Consider the following 25,410-nt stretch of genomic DNA (forward strand, 5'->3'; position numbering starts at 1 on the left):
GTTGCCTACTTAAGTCACGAGTCTTTTGGATAACGTACTCCGACGATGGCTCAGGCAAAAATTCATGCGAAAATGAACGACGCCGCTAAGGGCAGCATGTTCAGTAGATCCATGTCAATGGCAGACCGCGCCGGGCGATTGCTGGAGAGTTTGGATCAACTTGAATTGAGGTAAATGCGGTTCAGTTACACCGTTGAGTAGGTTATGCCTAAAGTTAAAAACAGGGTGATTTCTCGATATATCATAAAACTTCACTAAAATTAGTTAAGCGTTTAAACTAATAAAATATGTGAATATTAAATCGTGGTCTGTTATTCAATGATACGTCCTATGTACTACCATGATCGCGTAAGTGAAGTTGCACAAGCGGCAACACGTGGGAAATGTGAAGTAGAAGAACAGCTGTACACAGAACTCCTGTGACACGATATGTTGTTTAAGTGGCAAGAGTTAAATTACTATGTGTAATCCGTATTTCAAGGGATGGTGCCACGGTTGTACCCCTTTGACGATTTAGTACAAAAGCTTTCAAATTATTATCATATCAGTCAATTTCATTGCTCTGATTTGTAAAATCAGATCTACTTTTCTTAATGTGCTAGAGTGGAAGCATTAAGAGAGGCAGCCACTGCTATGGAACAAGAGAAAGAGTGTTTACTGGAGATGATCCAATCGATACAGAATAGCCAAGAAATGCGCAGTATCTGTGATGGTAAGCCAGTGGAAAAAATGCATGCAAAAGTTTCAGTTAAATATGTCGATATCATGTTCGTTAGAGATTGGTTACAGGCTGAGTTTATGCTCAGCGTTACTTCTGAACCTTGAAATGAATTTCTGTTTTTCTGTCCATTCCAGGGGAGAAGGAGGAACTAACTCTTACTGCCGATCGTCTGATGGGCAGGACATTAGCTGTTAAGGTATGCGTGGACACAATTCGAAATGCCCAACAAGATGATGCGCTGAAGAAAGCCACAGCTCTGATTGATGAAATCGCTGCCAAAGTGCTCGATGACATAGAGGGTGCCCGTAAAAAGTTGGAGGCTTTTCACGCGGCCTGCATAACTGAGGCACCGCCGGTGCCCATTGATCAGAAATTTCAGAGCATCGTGATAAGTTGTGCCTTAGATGATCAGAAGAAAATCAAGAGACGACTCGAGACTCTTATCAGAAACATAGACAATGCAGAGAAAAACATTAAAATAATGGATAATCAGAAAGTGGATGATTCGAACAAAGTGAATGGCAAATAATTATTGAACTGTGACTGTAACTGGCATGTTTTTAAAATTTGAGTAAATTCGTATGCTTTGTTACACAAGTGACCAGGGTGTGCCATAAGAGCAGAGGATTTGTAAATTATTCATGTGCTAAACTTTACACTTGTCATCATCCTGAGGCTGACAAACGGTTTTGGTGAAATGGAAAACAAATACTGTCCACTTAAAGCCATGTTAGGTCAACTGTGCTCCGATACAACATGGTTTAATAAGAGCGTGTTATAGTGGTATAGGCCTACGTATTGTAATGTGACGACTTAGGTCGGTGAAAAAAAGTTCACATTTAAAGAACATCTGTAGAGAGGTATGGATCCACATGCGGTCTCTCAAGATTGGCTGCACTGCCAAAACAATAGGCTACATCGCCAACAATCAACAAGCCTCAGTGAATCCTAATTGAACGGTTCGCAGTTACGGTGCACGAGCACAGTAAAATCATTCGTGCACTCTAACAACATTCCATCAGACAGCTCATAAATCAGGATTAGCATATAGTAATTGTTTTCACTAAACATTTCATAGTAGTTGCATGTTGTCTTATTTTTCATGGAAAATTCAGGTTAGAACAAATAAGACGTTTGTCATCTCACATGCATGAAAATTCCTCATGGGAGCGTGAGGTGAGCCACTCACCAGTCAGACGAGGAGAGAATGAATCTACTCCAGGCACTGTGGCCATGGAAAAAATTTGAAAGGAGTCGTAGAACATCTCCCCAGTTTTTATCATCTACATTTAGAATCACAGAGGTGTTGAGGAAAATAGGGAGTGACTACTTGTCAGAAATATGAGAGACCTCCCATTTTCTATACTTCAAATTCCAGTCTTAGAAGATATTTTAGTTTAAGTACATTTCAAGAACATATATGTCACTCTTAGTCGAGATGCTTTAAATGAATTAGGCTTATTATGTTGTTTGGTACATACTTGTCAAAGTCTCTGATATGCCACTCAGTCTTAAATAAATGTCTCGTTACCATTGGAACAAATTACACAGTTTATTAAGAATGTGCTAAAAGTTGTTTGGTGGAGAAGAAAAACAATATGCCATTCTCTTGACTTCTCATGTGACTTCAGTTATCTGACTAAAGAAATCAGCTCAGCAACAGTTAAATATGGAAGAATGTATTGTATCCTTTGAGGTTTTATTGAGAAAAGAAAAAAAAGTCACACTGTTAGGTTAAGCAAAACAATTAAAATAGATCTTTTATTTACTTATTTTTCTTTATACCACTGTTCAGTAGACCAAAACAAAATTAAACAAGGCATCAGATGTGTGGCACTCAAGATCAGACACATTAGCAAATGAGTATTAGATTATTATTTTTTTGTATCACACTCAAAAAGACATTCACATGATATCTCTCTGTTGACCCAAATACATGTGGTGTGGTGGCTGCTGGAAAATCTGACCATTCAGGGAATATATTGAGCACTTAAAAATAGGATGAATTGAATATAGCATAACAACAGAAATGTGACATAACAACCATCTTGAAGTTTCTACAGTACATTAGAAACATGATCAGTTATATACAATAGGATGGATTGTTACAATGGATAAAACTGTATGAAATGTTACCTGACAGATAAAGTGCCTTTATGTCCATTCTAAAGTAGACATAGACATCTCCCCTCTCTCTTTATGCAACAGAACAACCTTTAGCTGTAATGACAAAACTTTTTTTATCACGCACATTGTGAAGAGCTGATACATAAACAAGAAATGTAAACATGTACAAGCCGTTTGTTGCAGAGTACCATGGTTGCACATTCACGCAAAAAGATATTGACTAAATGTAAGGCATGCATTCAATGTATAAATACATACAACAGAAATGAATCCACACTAAGCTAATGAAAGTCTCTATATAAAATGCAGAGGGAAGGCTGTTACATTATAAATTATGGAAAATAATTTTGAAATTATTCTGGAGGTTAATCAACAGTTTTACGTTAACACGTGTAAATATTTTACTTGTGACAAACTGAAATGTAATAGGTTGTGCAGAGTGGTCAAATATTACATTAAAAATTGATTCTGGGAGAGAACAATCAGTGTAGGAGAGAAAGCGACATACAAAATGATGAAAACTCAAGGGGAAAAAAGTCTACGGTAAACTGTCCTTTCAGCCCTGTGCCTTTGTGGCAAGGAGTGTGGACAATTTAAAAACAAGGGGGGAAAATACCTTTTGAAAATTTCCTCAAAGTCTCTCGCAAAACAAAGGAGCAACATAGTTTGGAGTTAAAAAGACGTTAAAAAGGGACACAGTAAAGCAAAGGGGAGTGCAAAAACAAAAACAAAAAACAGCAAAATGTGTGCATTAATACACACCAAAGACAACAGGTAATGAATGCTCTAAGAAATGTTGTTATTCATTTTGTGCAGTGTCATATTTCCACTGGGCAAACAGAAAACTGAAAGAGGAGGTCATATACGTGTAGCGGAGGCAAAATGACAAAGTAAATCTGATTATTACTGTGAGGTACTTTTAAATTTTAATCTCATAGTGTTGAATTCTACTGATACTCTACAGTCAATGTGGAAAAGGCGAGGGCATTTACGTAACCACTCTCATATTGAGTGCATATTGGGTGTGCCTCCTTTCTAACTTGTATTATACTCCCTACATTTGTAACTGAAATAGTGTTCAAAAAAGGAAATGATGGCTTTCCAATGTTTTATTAAAGCACAATTAAAATATTGAGTCAGATAAGACAAACACAGTGATTCTAGCACCTGGCTGTGCAATAGTGAATAATGTTAAGGACTTCAAGTTTGAGTGACCCTCATCTGTTACCCACCAGAGCTTTTCAGATGAGTAACTTGGTATCTATTCAATTTGTCGTCAATTTAACATTTTAATTCTTAGGATATGACACAGGTTATCTGTTGAGTAAACATCTTCTTTTAGCAGCTTCATCTAATTTGTATTTAGTAACAGCGTGTGTTCTTGGTATATCAATCATTTAATTTGAAAATTAAGTAAACTGTTCAATCCTTTCACCAACAGTATGTACATTTATTAAAATTTACAGAGTTTAAAAACTTTTTGGCACTACATTAATGCTAAGATTTTAAGCAAATAATTCTCTTACGACATTTAAACCTTCAAAACGTGTACAAAAATATCTTTTACGACTGAAAATTGTCAATAGTATATTTTTTGTTGGTGTTCTGAATACCCACCTTACATAAGCCTTATGGAAGGATTGTGATACCAAATTATCCCCATCAGCATATATTGCACAAATGAACAGTCGAATGCACAAATGGTATGATTAAAAAAAAAAAAAAAGGTCACATATGCACTTGAACAATTTTGTATCTGATTAGTGAACATTAGAATGTTACCCTGCTCTATACAATATAAAGTACAACACTATTTATTTAATGGACGTGTTTTGAATGCCAGAAAATATATGCAATGTGCATTTTAACCATTGATTTGTTCCCTCACTAGGTGGTTTTACCATATTGAGCCACTAGAGGGAGACACCCCCACACTATGACCAATTGACAGTACATTCAGCCTGCTGTGACCACACAAAATAGGAGGAACTTTTTGAGGAATCAATCAAAATAGGAGGGAGCTTTAGAGGATATGTTATCCTTCTAGAACAGATTAGTGTTGGTCTTGTCCCCCATATTCTGTGGGCTGCAGTGGTGGCTTCAATCTAACAAGGCAGACAGGACATACCATAAAGTGCGGGGGGCGGGGGGCTTTCCTAAACAAGTCTACAGCTACCAAAGGGGTTTTTACTCTTCTTGGTCCTTTGCTTGTTTGGTCGTAGGTTGATGACTTCACGGCCGTTGAGGTCGCTGGAGTTCTGGTTTGAGTGACTGCTGCTTGTGGTGTTGAAAACGCCTAGTCAGGTGATGGAAAACATGAGTTTCACTTGTCAAACATCCATGTCCATTCAAACAATTACTCAAAAGGTGCACAGACACACTGATGAACAGCTGGTGTGAAAGCTCTATAACTCTTAAAAGTCCTCATTAAATGGCTTTGTGATTTCAGACATTCAGAGATTATGACAATCTTTGACTGCTCTCTCAGAGACGACACATTATCAGTACCTTATGTAAATGTTATCGTATTACTGAGATATATGACTCTTATTGACACAGTCAGCAAAGTAGACGTTTACCTATTTTATTGCTTGTTGTATGAACAACCTCTGGCTCCTCAGCGGATTGTTGCTTGAGTCGTTGTAGATATTTTTCCGCTAGATATTTGAAAACTTCAGGAATAACAATAATGTCATACACAGATCACTACAATATGAAGTCATCCACATCACCACTGGATAATATTTTCAAGTAGGCCTACCTATTCCATTAACAGTTTGTGGTAAAGCAAATTACTATGGCCCTTCTAGAAATGCATCACAAAGGATATGGCTCTCATTTTACCACATAGCATATCTGTCATATCAATGGTGATCAACTCGTTTTTAAGTTCTAATGTGACATACCTTCATTAACATTGAGATCCTCCTTCACTGAGGTCCTGTAAAACCTTAACTTAAGCTTCTTTGCCAATCCTTCAGCCTCCTCGCTACAGGCAGACAAAAAAAAAGAATAAATAATAAAAAAAAAAACTGTGGAATGAAACTGTAAAATGAAAACTGTGGTCTTTTCATGATTTCTGAAAAACTGACTGATCTACTTTCATACTGCTCATTCTTTTAAGTCAGCCATTTCTTCCACTAAATGTAACCCTTGGCAACCACAAACCATTCTACATCTTTATTACCACTGAATATGAAAGAAGGCTGATTTGGTGAATTAGGTATGCAGATGCTGAACTTTATTTTTCACAGAGATGTAGAATGGCTCTAGGTCCCTTACGGCTGGATCAGGAATAATTCATTTTAGGTCATACTATTTTGCATTTGTCTGAACAGAGCAAATCTGAAGAGTGCATATGAGTGTAATTCATACTTTTTTATTACAGTGTCATCCAGCAGGTCAATTTTATTCTGCACCAGAACTGTAGGGATGTCTCCGACCTCCATTTCCACCTTCTCCCTCCAGCTGCTGATTGCCTCAAATGACTCCCTGTCTGTGGTGGAGAACACGAGCACGCACGCCTGGGCACCTGTTAATACACCAATCAAAATACAGCGTGCAACAAACAATCATCTCTCTCTCTCTATCTCTCACACTGTCAAAACACAGCACAGGCCAAGCAAGCATTTGATCTCACTCTGCTTACACTGAGTTACATAACTGTAAATAACATTTACTGTCTACTGCAGTGTTAGGCATTTATTCAAAACCTTTAATATTTAAGCAAAAAAGGAAGGAAAAAAAAAGAAAAAAACAGCACATGGCATTGTCTTGAAGCCTGCATGCTGGATCTCACCTCTGTAGTAGGCCTTGGTGATAGCATCAAATTCCTCCTGTCCTGCAGTATCCCACAGCATTAATCTCACCTCTTCATCATTCACTCTGGAAAACATTAACGGTACAAGTGCATTAAATGAACATTATCAGTGTCCATTGAATTTTTAGATAAGCATGACTGTCGGCGAAAATGTCAATGAAAGCAAACCCTGAGAACGCAGCTATAAATGCAGCATACTTTTATGTATAGTCAGACGTCTTCCCTTCACCCACGGCTCGAAACTAGACTCATCTTCATCCTGTCCATCTGTCTATCAGCTGTCTAACAGGAAATACTTGCTCACTTCTTTTTTCAAAGACTAACTATGCTTTCCTTATTGTGTGATTGCATAAATTGTATGGGGAGTTTCAGATTCAGCAAAGCTTGCAAAAACAAGGCCAGGAGACTAAAACGTAGTTTCAGTCAGAACAAAAGTCAGTCTGACTTGCTCTGAACTGGAAGTAAGGAATTAGGCTTTAATAAGTGCATACATAAGGTAAACAAGGGCCCTGAGCCCACCAGCTGCTAATGAGAACATTTCAGCATCGCAGACAGATGCCAACAGAATCCGCAAAAGCAGGCCAAAGACAATTTTAAAACAAAAGCAAACAGACCCACTCAATTATAAAACCATAACGGAGAAACTAATTGAGCACATAAGCACATAAAAATCCACTTACAATATTTGCCTCTCCAGGAAGTCAACGCCGATGGTCTTTTTGTAGTCCTTAGTGAAAATGCCCTTACAGTAACGTTGAATCATGCTAGACTTCCCCACAGCGCCATTGCCCACGACGACCACCTTGATGGCCACCTCCATGTCCTCTTCCAACATGGCTGCAACCTAAGCTGGTACTCTTCAACACTGGATTCAGTACTTCAATTAACAATGTCCCACAATCATCCGAATTTTCTCCTCCTACAATCAAAATCCATAAAAAAAGCTTTAGGTGACAATGGTGTCAGTTAGTGTTCACCTTTGATAGTTTTAATAGTTCAAGAAGGCAAAAGCGCTCTAAAATGAAAATAATTCCTTAGGGGTGTGGGCTTCTTTGTTTGGACCATGGCTGATTTGTGCCACCTCTTTAACCATAAAACACTTTCTAACTGAGTGCTAGGAGCATTTTTACAGCAGGGTATAAAATTAGAGTAAGCATCCAGGCGTTCCTTTAAAGCAAACAGAGGGATAAATTATGTTGTCTAATGTCCCATGTCCCTACACTTTATGGGTTAGAATTTTCCGTATTTCCTCCCACTTTCTCCTAAGTAGCTGTCTGCCTACATGGGTGTGTCAGCATGACAGGGCTTCCAGGAATGAGATCATTGTGCTCTAGCATGTTTTTTTTTTTCCATCTTACATTGTACACAAAGGAATTTTTCAGAAACTGATGATTATTTCCTAAACATTTTCCCTTTTAGAAGTTTCGTACATTGTAGAGCTAATGAATTTGCTTCTCATGTATCTGTTTTACCCAGTTGTGTCCTTAAAGCTTGTCCTTAAAACTGACCCACGCATTTTTTTGTTTTTTTTTTTCAAGCCCTGCACTACCATGCCTAATTTAAATGATGTACTGCTGAAGGTTAGCTGATCAGCTGATGCAAGTGTGCTTGTGTAGAGGAGAAATCTCCAAAATGTTCAAGGCAGAAAGCTCCTAAGGGCTTGGTTTGAAGTCACTGTTTATATAGCACAGTTAGTCAAAAAATTGGAAAATGAATCTATCATTATATTTCTAAATAATGACACTTTGAACACTTTCTTGACATACTTGTGCATCTCTGGCTGAAACTGTGATGCCTCCATCCCCCCTCCAGTTGGGCCTATAGCTGCAGAATGTGTCAGTCACGCTACAAAATAGTTTCTGAATTGCAATTTATTCAGTTTGGCTTTCATTCAGTGATTTCACCCTGAGGTGCCTTGAAGACGCCAGAAAATAATTTTTGAAAAGAAACAGCTGTTTGCAAATATAGATTCTCAGACCACAGAGGGAGTGTTCTGGTTTATCATGACAGATATATGTTGCAATTAAAATCAATTAAGTGGTGTAGAGTGTATTTTTAACGTGTTACAAAAATAGGTATAAAAAACTTTTATACTGAATGAATGGCCAACACAATACCACAAAATGTACAATGCTGAGAGAGTTTGATTAGTCTGAAATATCTTTCAAATATAAAAGCTTTCTTGTCTCTGATAATATGGATTTGGCTGATGTCAGTCTATTGAGCTAAGACATGTCAACAGACAGAAGGGGGGAAATGCAACAACAGAATGCATGGAGGATAACGAGATGTCTACTGCACACGTATTACGTTACACAGAAGAGGCCTCCTGAATCGTCTCTCAAAAAGGGGTAACTAAATACAGCGCACCCTAACTAACGCATGTAACAACGATACACGTGTGGCCGCTACTGCTGTATTCCCTGTTTGTCCGTTTCCTAACTCGGGAGTGAACACACAGCCTGTCCTGAAACGTAACGTTGATACACAGGTGCTCGGGTGTTTGTGAACAACAGAACATGATGACACAGACCGAGTAAAGGGTCAGTTCACTTTTTTAACAGATACATTGAACAATGTTCCCTAATAGTTTGACTATAGTATTTATCAACGGTTTCTTTGTAGCCACATAAACTTGATGAATAAATAAACAAATAAAACCTGCAATGATGAACAGTTACAAACCCTCACCAAATTACCTTTTAACCTCTGGAGAGTTTTTACAGTGAGTTTTTAAGTAGGCTAGATATTTCTGTGTTTCTCTCCAGGCGGCAGACAAATAAATCGAAACCACAGTCACATTCATAATATTCCTAAATGAAGGCTATACCAGCATGAGAGGGTTCAGGGTTTTTTAGTTAATTGCATAAAATAAATACAGGAGTTATACCACATTAAACAAATACCCAGCAATGATAATGGAAAAAGGGTCATGAAAAGGATTGTTTTCCATTATGTGCCAAACCTGGGCCTCTGTTGCTGAGAATGAATTTCAAATGGCTTAGGCTGAACCATTTCAAAATAAAACGACAATAGCCACTGCTGGCCACATTGTTAGAACAGGTGTGGATGAGATTTTGCTATTTGAAGGAGCAACTGACATGGCACTAGGCAACATGTAACCAAGGAACTCTGCATGATCTACAACAAGGGGGGAGGGGAGGGTTATGTGAAGAGCAATTAACATGGCAATCCTGGCAATGACAATGACAATCCAATTTTTACAGGGATTATAATGATATGATAGTTAACAAGTAGGTTGATAGATAGATCAAAAAGAGAGACAAGTTCAGAAGTTATAAACTCCTCTCTCATTATTCGTATGCACCATTAGTATATGTTTTTGATACTCCATAAAAGTCTCCACTTACAAAAGATCTGAGTGGTTTTATTTTGACTAAGGGACATAGTCACTTTTATTTGACGGTAAGGCTACTATATATGTCGGCAATATGCATATAACTAAGTGAACTGTTAGAAAAAACAACTGCTGAAAAAATAAAATGATCCGGTTAAAGGGTTGTTATTAATTGCCGGAAAAATCAAGAATGATGAGCATTTTTTTTTTGCTACTTGTATTGACTTCTCTGAAAAGAAGACACCATCTGATTTTCAGACACTACGTAAACCAGACGTGTGTGGAGACGAACTCTCTAATTTATTTCCCAGTTTCCCAATTTCTCAAACGAAGCCAATAGCCGTGTAGATATTCAACTTATCCGTTACTTTTTTCAAGAAGGCAAGAATCAACGCATTCGACTGCCATCATCTACATGTTAGGCTGTTTGCTGAAAGGAATCCAAATTTTCAGGATAAGAACTTGAGAGAAGGTTGAGATTCTGTTTAGAAACATCACTGGCCCTTAATAGCAACTAAACAAAGCAATGAAGGTTTCTGCGACCAAATTGACCACTTGTTGTGTCAATTTACAACGAACAGCTCACGAGTATATTCAAAATTATTTAAGTTTACATATTGTTACACGTACTTGGTCTCAATAGATAACTGACTGTTAGGAATGTAACATTGTGTCTTACCTGCATTCAGTTACATGTCTGGCTCTTTTACGAGCCGCGATGGGAGAAGAATTCCAAGTCGTGCTGTATCTGCGCAAAAGCTATTTTTAGCTGGTTACCCTGAAATGTTGTCATTAAATTCCCTTAAAACGTATGCATAATATGCATAGTTACTTACAACAGATGATGTTTTTACTACAAAACGGGTAACAATTCTTGGAATGGTTTTCTATATGGCCTCGACAATACCTGCCCACTTAGCTAGTGCTTTCGCCTGGCTACCGCTAACACTTTCCGTTAGCTCTAGCCTCTATCGAGTTAGAGGGTGCAGCATAAGATATCGCTCAGCTTTATCTATTGGAAATATTAATGGTAGAGTCACGTGACCAAGTTGAGGCCATGAATGCAAAAAGTTGTCAACGTGTCTCCCTCATACAATTAGTCGTAATCCGTCATGCATTCATAACGACTTCGGTGCTTGCGATTTCACATCTCTTTCACACACACTGGCATTCGCAAACGCTTGGCCAAAGAAACGGGCGTTGTGGCGCGGCCTAAACTTTCAAAATAAAAGTGTTCAGTCTACTTTATATGACAGCAGGCCATCCCCAGTATTTTGCTGAAGAAGATTATACAATTTAAGGTTTACAGAATAATTTTGCTATTTTCTTTACTTTGAATAATGAAATACCTGTCAACTATCAGCATAAAAAGCAGATCGTTACTTGTAACTAAAACTCATATGATCAGTGTGTAATAATTAATAACAACAGTAGCAACAACTGCAAAGTTACATTTATCGTGCTTTCAGTAGTTTATTTTACAGCTTCGGACAAATTTTAATAGGATAGTTTGTCTCTCGTTATTTTCAGGTCAAACTGCCAATTTCTTAATGCCTGGATAGATGTCACACAGTGATCTGGCCATGGGTTTTACAGTTTACGCCAATCCAAAGCCAGATAGCGGCTTCACGGTACTACAGTGTGACATACACGGACGAAAACGGAAGACCGTGAAACAAAACATCAAATGATTGGCCGCTCTGTATTGCGTCATTCACCCGCGCTTTGCTTGTATCGGCTAGTTGGCGGGATAGTGTCTAGGAAGTGACAGCAGCAGAAACACAGATAACTCACAAGGTACTTGTATATGACAGTTACTAATTGTCATCGATTTTTCTCACCAGCTGAAATTTAACCTTTTATGATGTGTCATTTAATTCTCTCGTTGTTTGTAAATATGGTGAGGTGAAGAAGCTGTGAACTGGTAAACATGATAAAAGCTAGGCTACTAGCTCAGTTTATTAGCTAGCCAGCTGCATTGTTTAGTCAGTGGATACTTTCCGTGTGTATCTGATATTTAATTTCCAGTTAAATTATCATATTACAACAGTGGCAACCGTTTAACCTTATTGCACCAAGCACTTGCCGCAGACTATCAAATCTTTCGTGGTAACTACTTCTCAAAACTTATTGTCATTGAAAATAACTTTCAGTACTTTTCCTCATTTCAGCCCACATCATGCAATTTGGTGGAAAGAGAAAGAAGTTGATAACAAATCCACAGTATGAACTTTATGGCCACTGTCTCCAGTTTTATGATAAACCTCCGCTTGAAAACATCTCACTTTCCGAGTTTGAGACCTTTGCCGTGGAGAGGTTAAGATGTAAGTTAAGGCAGCTATGCAGTGGCACGAATGCATCGTATTGCTACACACGTATTTTGCAACAGGTTAACTGTTTTCTTGCCTGTGCTATTCTAATAACGTAGCTGTTAATTTTGTTTTGTAGTGTTGAAGACGGTGGAAAATCTTGGGGTTAGCTATGTGAAAACCTCTGAGCAGTACCAGAAGAAACTTTTTGCGGAATTTTCTAACCTCAATTTCCCTTACAAAATAGAAGCGGTGAGTATTTTTTCCAGTAGCGTTTTCTCTCTTTAGACCAAACAATGAGTTTCATCTTCAGTTTCACTAAGAAACATGGCACGTTTGTATTTATAAAGTTGCACACGTTTCACATGTTTAAAGAAATAGATTGTAACAGGCATATTGTGTAACCTTCATGATATAAAACGTAATATTGCAGTCAAGAAATCGTTTAGTTTATGCTGTTTTACTGAAGCATCGACATTTCTACAAGATCTTGCTCAGAATACTGGCGTTTTGTTGCAAGAATTTGGTGTGGTGACATTCTCTGATTTAGAATGTGCTGAAGACCTGTTCTGTAATTATGAGATCGGATTTGGCTACGTCTAGAGAACTCACGTATTCTAAATCAGTTACTCCTTAGCACGACAGAACGTGTCAGATTAATTGGTTGTTGTACCATGAAAACCTTCTCTAACCATAACAAAATGAGGTTTGTTTCCAGTAAATAATACATATTACCTCGTTAAAATAATTAGAAAAAAACATGTTAGAGTAGGAAACAACTTAAATAATGCTTTATTCTATGCTATACTCTATCCCTCCACTAGATGGAACAAGTTTCAGTTCTTTGCTCTGCCATAAATTTCAGCTTGGTTTTTGGAATTATGTACTGAGGAGCCGAGTATTTCAATAAGTTTTTTTCACGCTTTGGACAAAATATACCTTTGATATGACAAAAAGTTGCACAACTCTATACTGAATATATGGAATACATAATAAATTTGTCAATTGCATACCCTGTACAGCATTATAAACTGACTTTCTGTGGGGGATGTCATAGCTGATTATTCTTTTTTTGTTAAATGAATGCAACTGATTCATGTGTTTTGTTTTGGTAACATTTTGTTTAATTACTCAGGATGACCACAAAGTCCAAACTGGTCCCACTGAACATGAGAAAAGAAGAAAGGATCATATCTCTCACTTCATCCTTCGCCTTGCATATTGCCAAACGTATGTTTTCAAAATGTATTTTTGAGTGTGTGCACACCACAAGTAAAATGCATACCTTTATTTTAGGCCTGTGCGGTGGAATGAATTGAAGGTCATTATAAATCGTCACTGAGGCAATTTTTAAGTGGAAATCTGCATTCATTTTTTGCTTTCAGAGAGGACCTTCGACGATGGTTTATACAGCAAGAAATGGATCTTTTTCGCTACCGCTTCAATGACCTCCCTCCACAGTTGAAAACTGACTTTCTGCATAGAAATAATCTGAAGTATGATATGGTGAGCTCACCCATATTGAATACTATCTCCTAATGTGCAGCGTGTCACTTGGTGGATTCAAAGGTCCTCATTCAAAACTCGACAAGTTAGATTGCCACTGAAAAAGGAGTAGATGGAGCTCTTGGTTTATGAATAAGGAAACATGTAAAAAGTTTTGTGGACTAATGCCTCGGTTATATGGTTAATTGTCAGTGTAGAGAAAACTACTACAGAAACTGCTGTTGGATTTTGAAATCATTCTAGGGTTAGATTTAATATATGGGGAATTATTTTAATATTTTGACATTCCTTTTGGAATTAGTTTGAAGCAGTGTTTCTTTTGCATTTTGTCGTGAAAATGAATGAATAACATATGAACATCATTATATGAGATACTATGTTATGTGTTATGATGTAAGGGTCGAGTTTAACAGAAGATGGTGCTGTAAACTAAGTAATGAAATGCCAGTAACTTGTACTTAACAAAAAACCCAACCCAGAAAGACCAGTTTGGTACTGTCTCTTCTACTAACACAAACCTGATAGACACATCAGCTCTTCCTCTAAAGGATGTTTTTTTTTTGTTTGTTTTGTTTTTTTTATTGACCGGTGCTTTTCACAATTAAAGTCTATGGAAAATGTACCATTTGGAAGTGATAGTCATTTCCAAAATGGCCATGGTGATATTCAGTTCATTTTTGCAGCCATACTGATTACCCTCCACATGTAATTATATATGTTACAGGTTGTGTTTGCACTGTTTTGTTCTGCTGCAGCAGGAAAATGTTTAGTGATAAAGTGATGTTTCATGGTTTTATAACCAATGCTGTTTGAGAATACATTTAACGCTTGGTCCTCGTTTAAGTAGTAAATATCATATACCTTACTCTGTTCTCCACAACTGTTGTTTTTATGTTATCAGGTGTCCATAAAATGGCCTCTGAACTCTCTCTGTCTGTCTGTTTCACCTCTGAGCAGATAAGCACTGAAGAAAAGAATAACTTAAAAGAAAAACTCATCCACTCGAGCCATGCAGTAAGCGGAGTCACTCTGGAGAACCAAGACTTTTACAAAGTAAGATAAAGCTCGTGTTTCAGACCTGTCACTCACTACCTCAGACTGACATCTGAAACTGCTGTACCATACTGAAGTGCTTCTGAAGAGTGCGTAAAGCTTCTGATGGTTACAGGACTATAAGCGAGGCTTGAGCTGCCAGATGTGTTAGTAACAAACATGTGAAGGTCAGGGAATACCCTGGCAATATAGCAAAGAATTCATTTAATGTTAAATCAAACCATTTCTCTCGCTCTTTCTCTCCCTCTCTCTCTCTTTCTCTCTCTCTCTTTTTTCTATGCAAAAAATACAAAGCTCCATTAATTCAGCTGGACTTACAGAAGCAGTTGAGAGAATTCTCCACATGCATAAAAAATGAGCAGGGAAGTAGCTGTGATTAGCTGCTTAGTTTTGTTTTGTAACTCAAGAGGAAAAAGTTGACTGAAGATTTTTTTTATTAGATGCTTTATCAAGAAAAAAGGCACCAAGATCAAAGTGTTTCATTGTGCAGTGGAACATTGCATGACCTCATTAATGAAATTATTAGTGTAAGAACAATTGGTCCAGTGTGAAGTCTACAATGTTTGTTATGGTAATTCTTTGATAGCTCCAAGTTTTACCATGTAGTGCTCTTTTATTTGAAATATGCAGCTGGAACTAACCTGTGATGTAGAAAGCCAAGCCAAAAACATTTACTAATGATTTTTTTTGTTTCATTTTTCCGAAGGTCCCATTCCAGGATGCTCTGGATTTAGTCCGGACAAGGAAGGTGTTTCTGCAGGGAGGTTACGCCTACATACCCCAACAGGATATCATCACAATCGTCCTCAACGATTTCCGCACCAGACTCTCCAAAGCGCTTGCAGTAAGTCTTCAGTCATTGGTTATCCGTGGTATCGATAGATAATGCTCACAGCGTTTATTGTTCCTTACATTTCATCATATAAACAGGGCCTTTGGCACTGACGAATTTGTCAATCTTCACATAATCAATTGCTCTGCAGATTTTGAACATGGTCAATCGTAGAGCCTTTAGCTGTTCGTTATTTAGTGTTTGTTTCTGATGGAGCGTTTCTTCACACCAGATGGAAGATTATTTCAGATGAATACAAAATCAACACTTATAACTCAGTAGATTTAACCGACCATTTGTTGCTTGGTGAAAATTGTAATTACAAGAACTCTGTGGGGCCTGGGGAGCTTGGAGGGCAGCGAAATGGAAGAGCTGAACAGCAGACGATCTTCCCACGTAAATCTAGACTTGGCTTTGAATGAATGTATCTAAACACAGATCAGTTTTTAGCTAGTGCTTCAGAGGCAACATTCAATTTTCCAATTAATTCCAATGGCACTCCATTTTCCAATCGTTGGCACACTGTTAATTGGTTGTTTTCTTTTTTAATTTGGACCAGCACCAGGCTGTAGTGCTATGTCACTGAGGAAATAATATGTATTGTTGTGTTTTTGGAAATAGAGCGGATTAACAACATTAATGTCACAAACTAGTCATCTTGTTGAAGCCGAGGGGCTGACAGTTTTAGAAGGAAAATGAGATGATGACAAGGTGTGTATGTGGTGGGGGGGAGGGGGGCAGGTTTGGCTGTGTGATGGGGGTGTTGCATGAGACAGCGGATGGTGGCTGGACCAGATTGCTTTTTTTTTTTTTTTTTTTCCTTCTTCTTTTTTTTCTTTTTTAAGGCTTTCAACAAGAGTGGGTGGGAAAGATGATGGTTATGAGTGGCTTAGCTGAGAGTGCTTGATGGTGTACACTGTGGAGTTATGGGTCATTTCCAGCCTCAGACAGAGATTAAAGGGAGCTGCTAAGAGACGGAGGAGGTCACTAGGAGACTTGGCAATAAAGAAATCAAAAGCAGTTCTGCTGCAGGTAGTCGCTGCCAGGATTGCTATGCTCTCTGTCCGAGGCATTTCAATCTCTCTATCAAATCCGAATATTTCACCCTGCTGCCCTTACAGTGATAACTTTTTTTTTTTTTTTTTTTTTTTTTTGGGAAAACTCTTTTCAGCTCTCACAAAATTAACCCATATTCTAAAACACTGATTTGTTTTTTTTTTTGTTTTTTTTTTTAGTTGTAGGTTTTAGACAATTACTAACTTATCAGGGCATCCCCTGCAGGACACTGAAATTATTTCTTGGTGTTTATGTGTTTATTTATTGTTTATTGTGTCAAACACAAAGATATGAATACTCTATAGATCACTGTATCACTGAATACATTTGATTTTAACCATCTTGTGTAGTAATGTGAATTTTTATGTGCCATTGTCTTTTTTAAGGGTTAATTAGCATAATGAAATATCTAACATTTTGTCAGAGGCCACTGTACTGTTGCCCATTGTTGCCAGTGTGGTTTAGGAGGTGTATGTGATGTGTTAGTTGAGTGGACTTTAATAATAGTCGGAGAGAAAATATACTTTTTCTAAGGAAATGTATTGCTTTTGTTCCACACAAGCGTTAGATGTGAAATACAGCAGAATCCTGTGCGGCAATTTATTTATTTTTTTAAGCCGTGGACTTTTGAAAATGATAACTGGATAACATTATTGACCCAAAGCTTTACTGAGCATGTCCTTTTTCTTCTTTGGAGAGAACATTTTTTTTCCTATCTCTAAATCTTTGTCACAGATATCAAAAACATCAGCTTATTCCAGTTGCTAGGCAACAGCCCAACAAGGATACTCTTCTAAACTTGTACATTTTTTAAGTATTGCACTTCCACCGTGCCATTACTTTTCATTCAGGATATTACATTCATTTTGCACAGTAAGATCACGAATCTTTGCATAATTTAGCACATATTCAGTAAATTTAGTATCTGATTTTCAGAAATATACTGATTTTTAGCATTGCCACAGCATCTTGCGCAGTGCTGAAGTAGCGAAATCAGACTGATCCAAAATGTTTTTTTTTTTATCTAGAATATTAAAAGAAGAAGGTTCATCATGTCATGCGTTTTTTGTGGTTTGTCTCTTATGATTATTATCCGTGTGTCTGCATGTCATATCTCTGTTCAGTGATGAGGTCACATCTTCAAAGATCACATCCATTTTAAAATTTCATCTCTAAATTTATCAGCGTTATTATATAGTAACAGGGCATTTATGGCACAGTTGACCGGATAAAGCCGATTGAAGTGATTGTTTTTCTCATTTGACAATAGACATTGTTCATACACAGACAGGTCCCACTTTGCAACTTAGGCCTAAGCTGATTAGAGGTGTGTCAGCAAGCTGTGTAGAGACCTTTTGCAAGCATTCTGTATTCAAACTGTGGGAAAATTCTCCTGTACCATGATTACACACTGAATTATTTGAGTACAGTTTTGAGTGTTGATGGAAATGTGAATGTAAAAGCGCTCATATCTCTGTAATTTTGAGTCAGGGTGAATTTTAAGGGAATTCCAAGGTCTGGCTCATATGCCGCTGTGATCATTCGTCCCATACCTAGGATTTACAAACCATTTGTGTTATTACCGCAGTCTGTTATTTTTGATGAAAATGCATCATATGTTATCCTCACGTAACCTTCTTTTAAGATTTTTTATGAATACCTCCAGTGCCTTTCACAAACCATCTGTCTCCTGCAGTCTAGCTCTCGTTACATCGAACGCTGAAGCATAATTTGCTTGTAATTTATACAAAGTTACTCAAAATAAGAGCATCTTTTACTTTTGTTTCTTTTTATATGTACATTTAATACCATTTTAGTCTTGTTAATGCATCAGTTTATGATGCATGGCGACTCAGCAGTGTTGGGTTATAGGTTATTTCCATTTTAATTCATGTGTTAAAGAGATGTATACCTCCCAAATGTGAGGTGGCACTGAAAACACGTTTGGTGTTTGCTGGAGCCCTGTGTTAATAATCTTTATGGTAATAGCTGACTTTTGTCAGCTTGTGTCCCGTGACCTCTAAAATTCAAATTAGACATCATGTCACAGTAAACAGTGTGGAAGAGGATTTAATTGCAGCCATAACCAAAAGATATTAAAAATGGGTGCATGATATGGAGAATAATAATAAATCTGACGGCTTTGGGAACAGAAATCACTTTATAACCTTAAATTGCCCAGCCAAAGCTTGATTGAGCATTTTAATTAAATTTTCAGAACAGCACATAAAGTTTGCATCCAAAGATGGTCATTAGACCAAGTAATTGAGAAGGTTCTTCCCAATTAGTAGCAGCAAAATGAAAGGTTGGGAACTATTCTGTATTCATCTCGTTGCCCTCAGTCATTTTATTTGATGTAGAATTTCTCACCATTGTACTTCACCATAACCGCTTTCCGGTCAGACAAGGGGACGTAAGTCCAATCGGTGCATTGGCAGGAGGGGTTGGATGATGCAAATGTAAGAAAAGCTCACCTCTGCCAGATAACAACATATTTTCTTGGTCTTCCCACCACTCTTCTATCCGGGCCATTTCTGTATAACTGCCAAGCAGAATTGGACAGCTGGTGGGAAGATTGCTATTCCGACCCCCCCCCGTACAAAGTCATTTGAATTATTATTAAGTAAGCTTGTGTCTATCAGAGAGGGAAAACAGACATCACCAGCCAACAATATCCTCTCCAGCAGCGCAAGGAAGCTGTATCAACCCTAGTATTAATCCGTCTTGGCAAATGAAAGCATATGCTGTCTTCACATTTTCTTTCCGATAGCGTTCGGAATATCAGGCGGCGAGAGAAAATGAAATGTGTCAGTCTTCATATGCCCAGCTCCTCCGTAAATCAAGCTTGGAACGAGACTTTTATGACACTCAAAAATAGTTTCCTGAGAGAAGTGATGAAATCAATTGCCAACTCAAAAATCTCGCTAGACACTTGACGTGAGATGTCCGCTATCCACCCCGCCGCCACCCCTCCCCCCACTCCTGCACCCCTCCCCCTCCACACTCAGCATTTGTTGGATGCGGGATGAACACTATTTGACAAATTGAGAGGAAAGCAGGAAATATCCAGTATGTCAGCTTTCTCTCTCTCCAACAGCTAGATAGGCAAGAACCTCTCAGAGGGTAATAGTTAACAAATGGGATTTACCTGAATCAGTGTCAACTTTGTGTTTAATATTGTATGTTTTAGCATTATACTGCTGAAATCTGAATTCAGTTATGAGCGATATCGTTTTAAATGTTTGGTTTTTAGATTAAAATAGTTGAGTTGGAAAAAATTGACTGTGGCATTTTAGTCCACTTTATGTATCCATTTAATGTTAACAGGAATGTTTCAGACAGACACTCTCGTACTTCTCCTTGACAAATAGGTGAATTGTTGATTATTGACATAAAGTAGCCATCAGCTTTGTTATTTTCTCCAGCAAGCAAGCTTCTCCAATACCAGTTACAAAACAAAAGCTGTGTTTTAATACATTTGTTTTTTGTGGTGACTCGCCGAATACTGACCAACAAGGGGATACAAACTTAATGAGAGCTGTCCTCACGTGTATGCCTAAGCATTTACAGTGCAATTTTCTTCAAGTGATTGTAATCCAGTCTCATCATTTGGAAGTCACATTGAATAAATCAGGTAACTTCCCCACAATTGGATATTCATTGAAAAAATAAGACCACTGATAGAATGAAGCTTTCTGCTGACAGAGATAATTACAAAGCAGTTTTGTTTTGGTAGAATCTAGAGAACACTGTCCTTCTTTTAACTGGCATTTGTTTAACGCTGCTTTTTTTTCCTGGAGACTCTCTTGGTTTAGTTTCACATGATATTCTGAAGACTTATCAAAATGTAACAGCCAGATTTAACCATGTTTGGGAGCTTTTTCTCAAGCATTTCAAACTCTTATAATCCTTAGGCAGCCAGAGAAGGACCATATCCACCTAATAATGGGTCATGTTAAACTGACAGCTGGACCGGTGTTATGGGAATTGGGGGAATTCTTCCTTTTGAGAATTGTCTTCATCTAACTGAATGAGATATCTGAGCATTAATAGATGTCTTTGCTCAAAAAAGCACTGTATTTGTTTATTATATTTTAAAATCTGTATCCTGTACCAAAAATGGTTTATTAACCTGTATCATTTTACCCAAATGAACAGCTTGTTAATAGTGTTCGTAATTGTATTCAGGGCATTGGGTGTTTCATTTTAGCAGTTCACTGGTTTAGAGGTCTGGAAACATGTTCTGTCAGATTAAAGCATTCTTTCTATTTTCAAGGCTCTATGACGACGAATTCTGATCCAAATGTTGGCATTTTATGTCCTACAGAGGAGTCAAAGATGAGGCTTACAAAGATCTTTGTCTCCAGGTGTCAGTCTGTAGAATTTGTACTTTAAAGTACTTGGCACTAACATTATGCAGGTTAACTTGTCAAGAAGTAAGAAAAATCAAACATACCCCAGAAAGCATGTGCATGTCATCACCAGCTCCTTTTTTGACAGGTTCTAATATCAGATGACAGGATGAGCATTTCGATGTTGTTGGGCATTTGATGTTATATGTCTAAAATAGGACAGAGACACAGAGATGAATTTTGGTTGAGGGTCTTCTTTTCCTGGAGCTTTGTAGTGGTTACAGATAAAGAGGAAGAGGTGCTCTCTCTCTCTCTCAGAGAGAAAAGCTATTACTAGGTGCAGACCGTGTCTCGGGATAGAGGTATGCACATTCTCCCATGACCTTGGTGCAATAGTTAACAAGCGCCTTACATACACACTCAAGCATTCTGTATTGAGAAAGCAACTGTAACCTTACTTAAACCACTAGTCTGTGTATGTGTAAGTGCACACTGTGTATGTGTAAGTACACACATATGTGTGTGTATATATACACACACACACACACACACATACACATATATATACACACATATATATACACACACACATATATATATATGTGTGTGTGTGTGTGTGTGTGTTTAGCCCTCCGTGTTCCTATAATGTTGTTTTGAATTTGCTGTTAAACCCACCTCAGTGAAAGCTCCATTTTGGGTAAATGTCAAAAGCTATTGTTAATATTTTGGATGTGTTCCTCACATCTGAGTCAGATAGGTGCTGTTTGTAGGACTGTACATGGAGTTTGTTTTTTGGTAGCCACAATAATCAGAAGTAATGATATGTGTTCTCATCATTTAAGAAGATTCATTTATTGTTCGATAAAGAACTTTTTAATGGTGTTTGGTGCAGGAGTATTTTCAGCCCACGAGTGTTCACTGCATCGCTGGCTTTACTCTTGATCTCCAGTTCCTGTTTTTGATTGATTTTTCTGTAGGGTTTGGTTTATGCAATCCCTGTCCTGTCACTGGTTCCTGTCACCGTAAACGTGGCAGCTATGTGACAGTCTGAAGTTGCAGGTCATCTCTTTTCTTATTTGGATTGCAAAACATCACTTTGTAGTGTACCACTGCTTACTGCAAAACGTTAAGTGTGCGTATTAAGTGTCACACACAGAAAAGAATCAAAATGTCACACATACTTTTAGTTTCTCCTGCCAATTTGAACTGTCAGTCCAGATTCCAATGTGCTCGGTCTTTTGAAGTTTTTTGATGGCTTGAAGCAGAGAGATGGATAAAAGGATGGAGGAATACAGGCTGTTAGACAGTCATTACATTAAATAATCCACCATGAGGGAAAAAAATCCTTTTCTCTCTCCTCTCACATGATTAATGAGTATCTGTGATGCATCTCGTTGTTTGGCTAAGCAGAGACATTCAAGATTTAGAAGTGCTGACAATGCATAGAAGAGGAATGTGGAAAGTTCTATATTAAGCTCTTGAGCATAAAAACTGAACATTTTGAATAAATGAGAGTATAGTTTGGCTGTAACCGTCTTAACCTGTTACCGAGATATGGAAAATGATGGCTAAGAGGTTATTTTTTATTTTTTAATCTTTTTTTTTTTTTGTCCCATTTGTTCCCTCCTTCACCGCATTTCATTTTTGTGAAATTGAAGATAAAGGCAATCAGAAGTTAAGTGGTCGAGTGAAATTAATTCAGCAGCACGGAGGTCTAACCTTTGTCTCCTCTCAGCAACATAAGGCTGAATTAAAATGTGTAGTGGATATAGAGACTGGAAGCTTCATATTGTTGTCAGGACACTACAGGCAAGTGTATTAACAACAGGAATGGAATTTCAGGTATCTTTTGGGATTGATTAGTGATGTGATTAAATCTACTTTCTACTCGCGCAGCTTAGAGCTGTTTTTAGAACATCTAATGCGAGCGCTTAAAAAGGCACTTAAACACTGAAGATGTAAATATAGGAAGAATAGGATCATAGAGGTAGTCGACACCACTTCTAGCAGCTGTTAAAATTAAATTCGAGCAAGAACCATCAGTTACAAGCACATACATACAAGTAGCCACAAGTGCCGCTTGAACAACTTTCTCTTAACATCTTACCCATAAACTTGCTTAAAATATTTGCACACACCACAAGTGTGTTTACCTGCTGCTGCTACTATGCAAGTTAATGTGGCTGCTGTGTGTGAGGGAGACTTATGGGTGGTCATGGGTAATTAGGCATTTTACATTTGGGAGGCGACGAGGGTAAAATGAAAATAAGATCATGTTAACTTGTATAGCAGGTTGCTATCATGTGTGGTGTAGTCTGATGACCCCAAAGTACACTGAATGAGGTGTGTGACCTCATTGTGGGTTCCTGATGACAAGATTGATTTGGCATCTCTCTCTCACAAGGCTCGTCTGGCCTTTAATGGTTTGACCAGTCCTGACATTCATCAAGCCTTTACTTTCAGACGCTCTCATCAATCTCTCTTCACTCATTGAAATTCAGAGCAAAAAGTAGCCTCTCTTTGTTAAAACCACAGGTCCAAGGTCATAGATTTGAAATCGTTATTCAGAAAATGGTCTGTTTGTCTAGATCTTAAAAGCAAGTAGAGCTGGGTTTTTATCACAGACAAAAAGTACTGGCCAGGGTTACAGAAGAAATATGTGGTGAAAGCCTTGTTGCTTATGCATTTACGAACTGTAAGAATTATGTTTAGCTTAACAGTTCTTACCTGGAGTATCAGGGCTCGCAAAATTTCTAAATCCCTGGTGGCCCTTTGGGCAGGCATTCTTCAGATTTTGGTAGCACAAAATAAATTTTGACTTGCCCAAATAAAAAAGACCATTTTTTACGCAGATATAGTTGAGAAAGCAGTAAAAAACATTTATTTAACAAGATCAAACTGCAGCAATAATCATGCATAAATCAGTCAACAATCAATGAACAATCATCAAAATAAATACTCATTTAGATCTGCCGATTCACTGAAACTTCAATATAATCACAAAACAGATTGCGTAATGGTAATAATATGTATAGCATAGCATACATGCCAGCTTGGCTAGACACAAAAAAGTTGAGGCAAATGTTCAGATAAACTTACCAACATAACACTACGTCCAGAACTGTTGGTCTGTTTTTATTCATTTTTGACGACATTGTCCTACAAATCCGTTACAATCTTCTTGTTATAACGTTGCTCTTATCTTGGGGCTGGATTCTCAAAACTCACTGTAGTTTACGACTGGCGTCGTCTGATTGGATTTTAATCATCTTTGTGATTTAAAAAAATATATATATTTTAAAACTTCCAAAAAAAAAAAAAAAAGAATCCTCATTCTCCCTCCTAGAGCCTGACAGATAACAGATGTTTCAGACTGATGCTGATTTTGATATTTGATGATTTAAAAAGCCGATAATGATATATGGCTGATATTCTTTTTTTTTTTTTTTCCAGAAACACACAACATTAATTTTGGGAAAATCTTTGCTTATGTGTAGTTATGTAAGAGTCCTCACTAAGATAACAAAACATAATGCAGTTTAAAAGTAAACTTGTTTTATTGTCATAAGTAGTACTTTTAACAAAGGTACAACAAAATATAGTAAAGTTTTGATAAATAATGCAGTAAACTGATACAGTGAGCTAGAGCAGACACTGCTGTTGAATGCATCTAATACTACATGACTGTGGTCAAGTCATATCGAGGATTTCACACTACATGTTTGAAAAAGAAACTCGATAACTTTCTTTGGCTACTAAGCCATGTTAGATACTTGTTCAGCTCACGTTTATTTACGTGTCCCCTCTGGTTTAATAATTTCCAATGCACCAACTGTACCTACAGACATGCGAGTCACAGATATATTTACCATTGCTTCATTTAGGCAGAATAAGTTAAACGCTACAGTTTAATCGCCCATTAATGTTAGTGATCTTCCACTGATAAACATGGTATAAGCTTGCTTCATCGGTACTGTAATTTAGCAATGGACAGCGTTATAAGCTGCTGTAAGTGGTGTTGTCAGAGATGTTTATGTTTAGAAGAGATGAGGAAGAAATGACGGGACCATTGTTTGTTTACTGGCTAGAACTATCACGCTGTTTCATAAATAAACCTACAATCAAGTTTGTCAACAGCTTAGTCTACACTGCTCAGCTAACCTAACATTAAACGTAATTTTGATGTTTGACTGACTACCGGCTTTCATGTTACTGCGGCAAAACCAGGCATGGCTGACATAAATGTCATAACATGGTTGAAGGATCCATCTTCCGT

The 25,410-nt window shown here is 37.6% G+C and overlaps 3 protein-coding genes across 3 annotated transcripts in view; 2 read left to right on the plus strand and 1 right to left on the minus strand.

The window, feature by feature from the left end:
* Positions 1 to 45: 45 nt before the first annotated feature.
* On the plus strand, positions 46 to 1,250 carry bag2 (BCL2 associated athanogene 2). Its single transcript, XM_030772973.1, has 3 exons — positions 46 to 170; positions 603 to 712; positions 856 to 1,250. Exons 1-3 carry the CDS (start codon positions 46 to 48, stop codon positions 1,248 to 1,250), a joined length of 630 nt encoding a protein of 209 aa, XP_030628833.1.
* A 3,754-nt stretch (positions 1,251 to 5,004) lies between these two features.
* Positions 5,005 to 10,744, minus strand: rab23 (RAB23, member RAS oncogene family). Its single transcript, XM_030772889.1, has 7 exons — positions 10,706 to 10,744; positions 7,349 to 7,587; positions 6,648 to 6,733; positions 6,224 to 6,380; positions 5,755 to 5,837; positions 5,428 to 5,520; positions 5,005 to 5,144 (listed from the first exon to the last, which is right to left on the minus strand). The coding sequence occupies exons 2-7, from the start codon at positions 7,501 to 7,503 to the stop codon at positions 5,005 to 5,007; spliced, it is 714 nt and encodes a 237-aa protein (XP_030628749.1). The 5' UTR covers positions 7,504 to 7,587; positions 10,706 to 10,744.
* Positions 10,745 to 12,205: 1,461 nt separating this feature from the next.
* Positions 12,206 to 25,410, plus strand: part of prim2 (DNA primase subunit 2) — a 44,787-nt gene continuing 31,582 nt past the window's right edge. Inside the window, exons 1-6 of the mRNA XM_030772252.1 lie at positions 12,206 to 12,350; positions 12,475 to 12,587; positions 13,471 to 13,565; positions 13,721 to 13,841; positions 14,799 to 14,894; positions 15,601 to 15,738. Of these exons, the coding sequence (XP_030628112.1) occupies positions 12,206 to 12,350; positions 12,475 to 12,587; positions 13,471 to 13,565; positions 13,721 to 13,841; positions 14,799 to 14,894; positions 15,601 to 15,738 (708 nt within the window). The remainder of the gene's footprint in view (positions 12,351 to 12,474; positions 12,588 to 13,470; positions 13,566 to 13,720; positions 13,842 to 14,798; positions 14,895 to 15,600; positions 15,739 to 25,410) is intronic.

Source organism: Chanos chanos, chromosome 4 (assembly GCF_902362185.1).
Source record: "Chanos chanos chromosome 4, fChaCha1.1, whole genome shotgun sequence".
NCBI classification, from domain to species: Eukaryota; Metazoa; Chordata; class Actinopteri; order Gonorynchiformes; family Chanidae; genus Chanos; species Chanos chanos.

Excerpts from the sequence above, each read along its gene's own strand:
- bag2 (XM_030772973.1), top strand. The coding sequence starts at position 46 with ATGGCTCAGGCAAAAATTCATGCGAAAATGAACGACGCCGCTAAGGGC. Across the intron at positions 171-602 it reads TTGGATCAACTTGAATTGAG|AGTGGAAGCATTAAGAGAGG; the intron begins GTAAATGCGGTT and ends TTAATGTGCTAG. Across the intron at positions 713-855 it reads AATGCGCAGTATCTGTGATG|GGGAGAAGGAGGAACTAACT; the intron begins GTAAGCCAGTGG and ends TGTCCATTCCAG.
- rab23 (XM_030772889.1), bottom strand. The coding sequence starts at position 7,503 with ATGTTGGAAGAGGACATGGAGGTGGCCATCAAGGTGGTCGTCGTGGGC. Across the intron at positions 6,381-6,647 it reads CACCAAGGCCTACTACAGAG|GTGCCCAGGCGTGCGTGCTC; the intron begins GTGAGATCCAGC and ends GTGTATTAACAG. Across the intron at positions 5,838-6,223 it reads GATGACACTGTAATAAAAAA|CGAGGAGGCTGAAGGATTGG; the intron begins GTATGAATTACA and ends GTCTGCCTGTAG.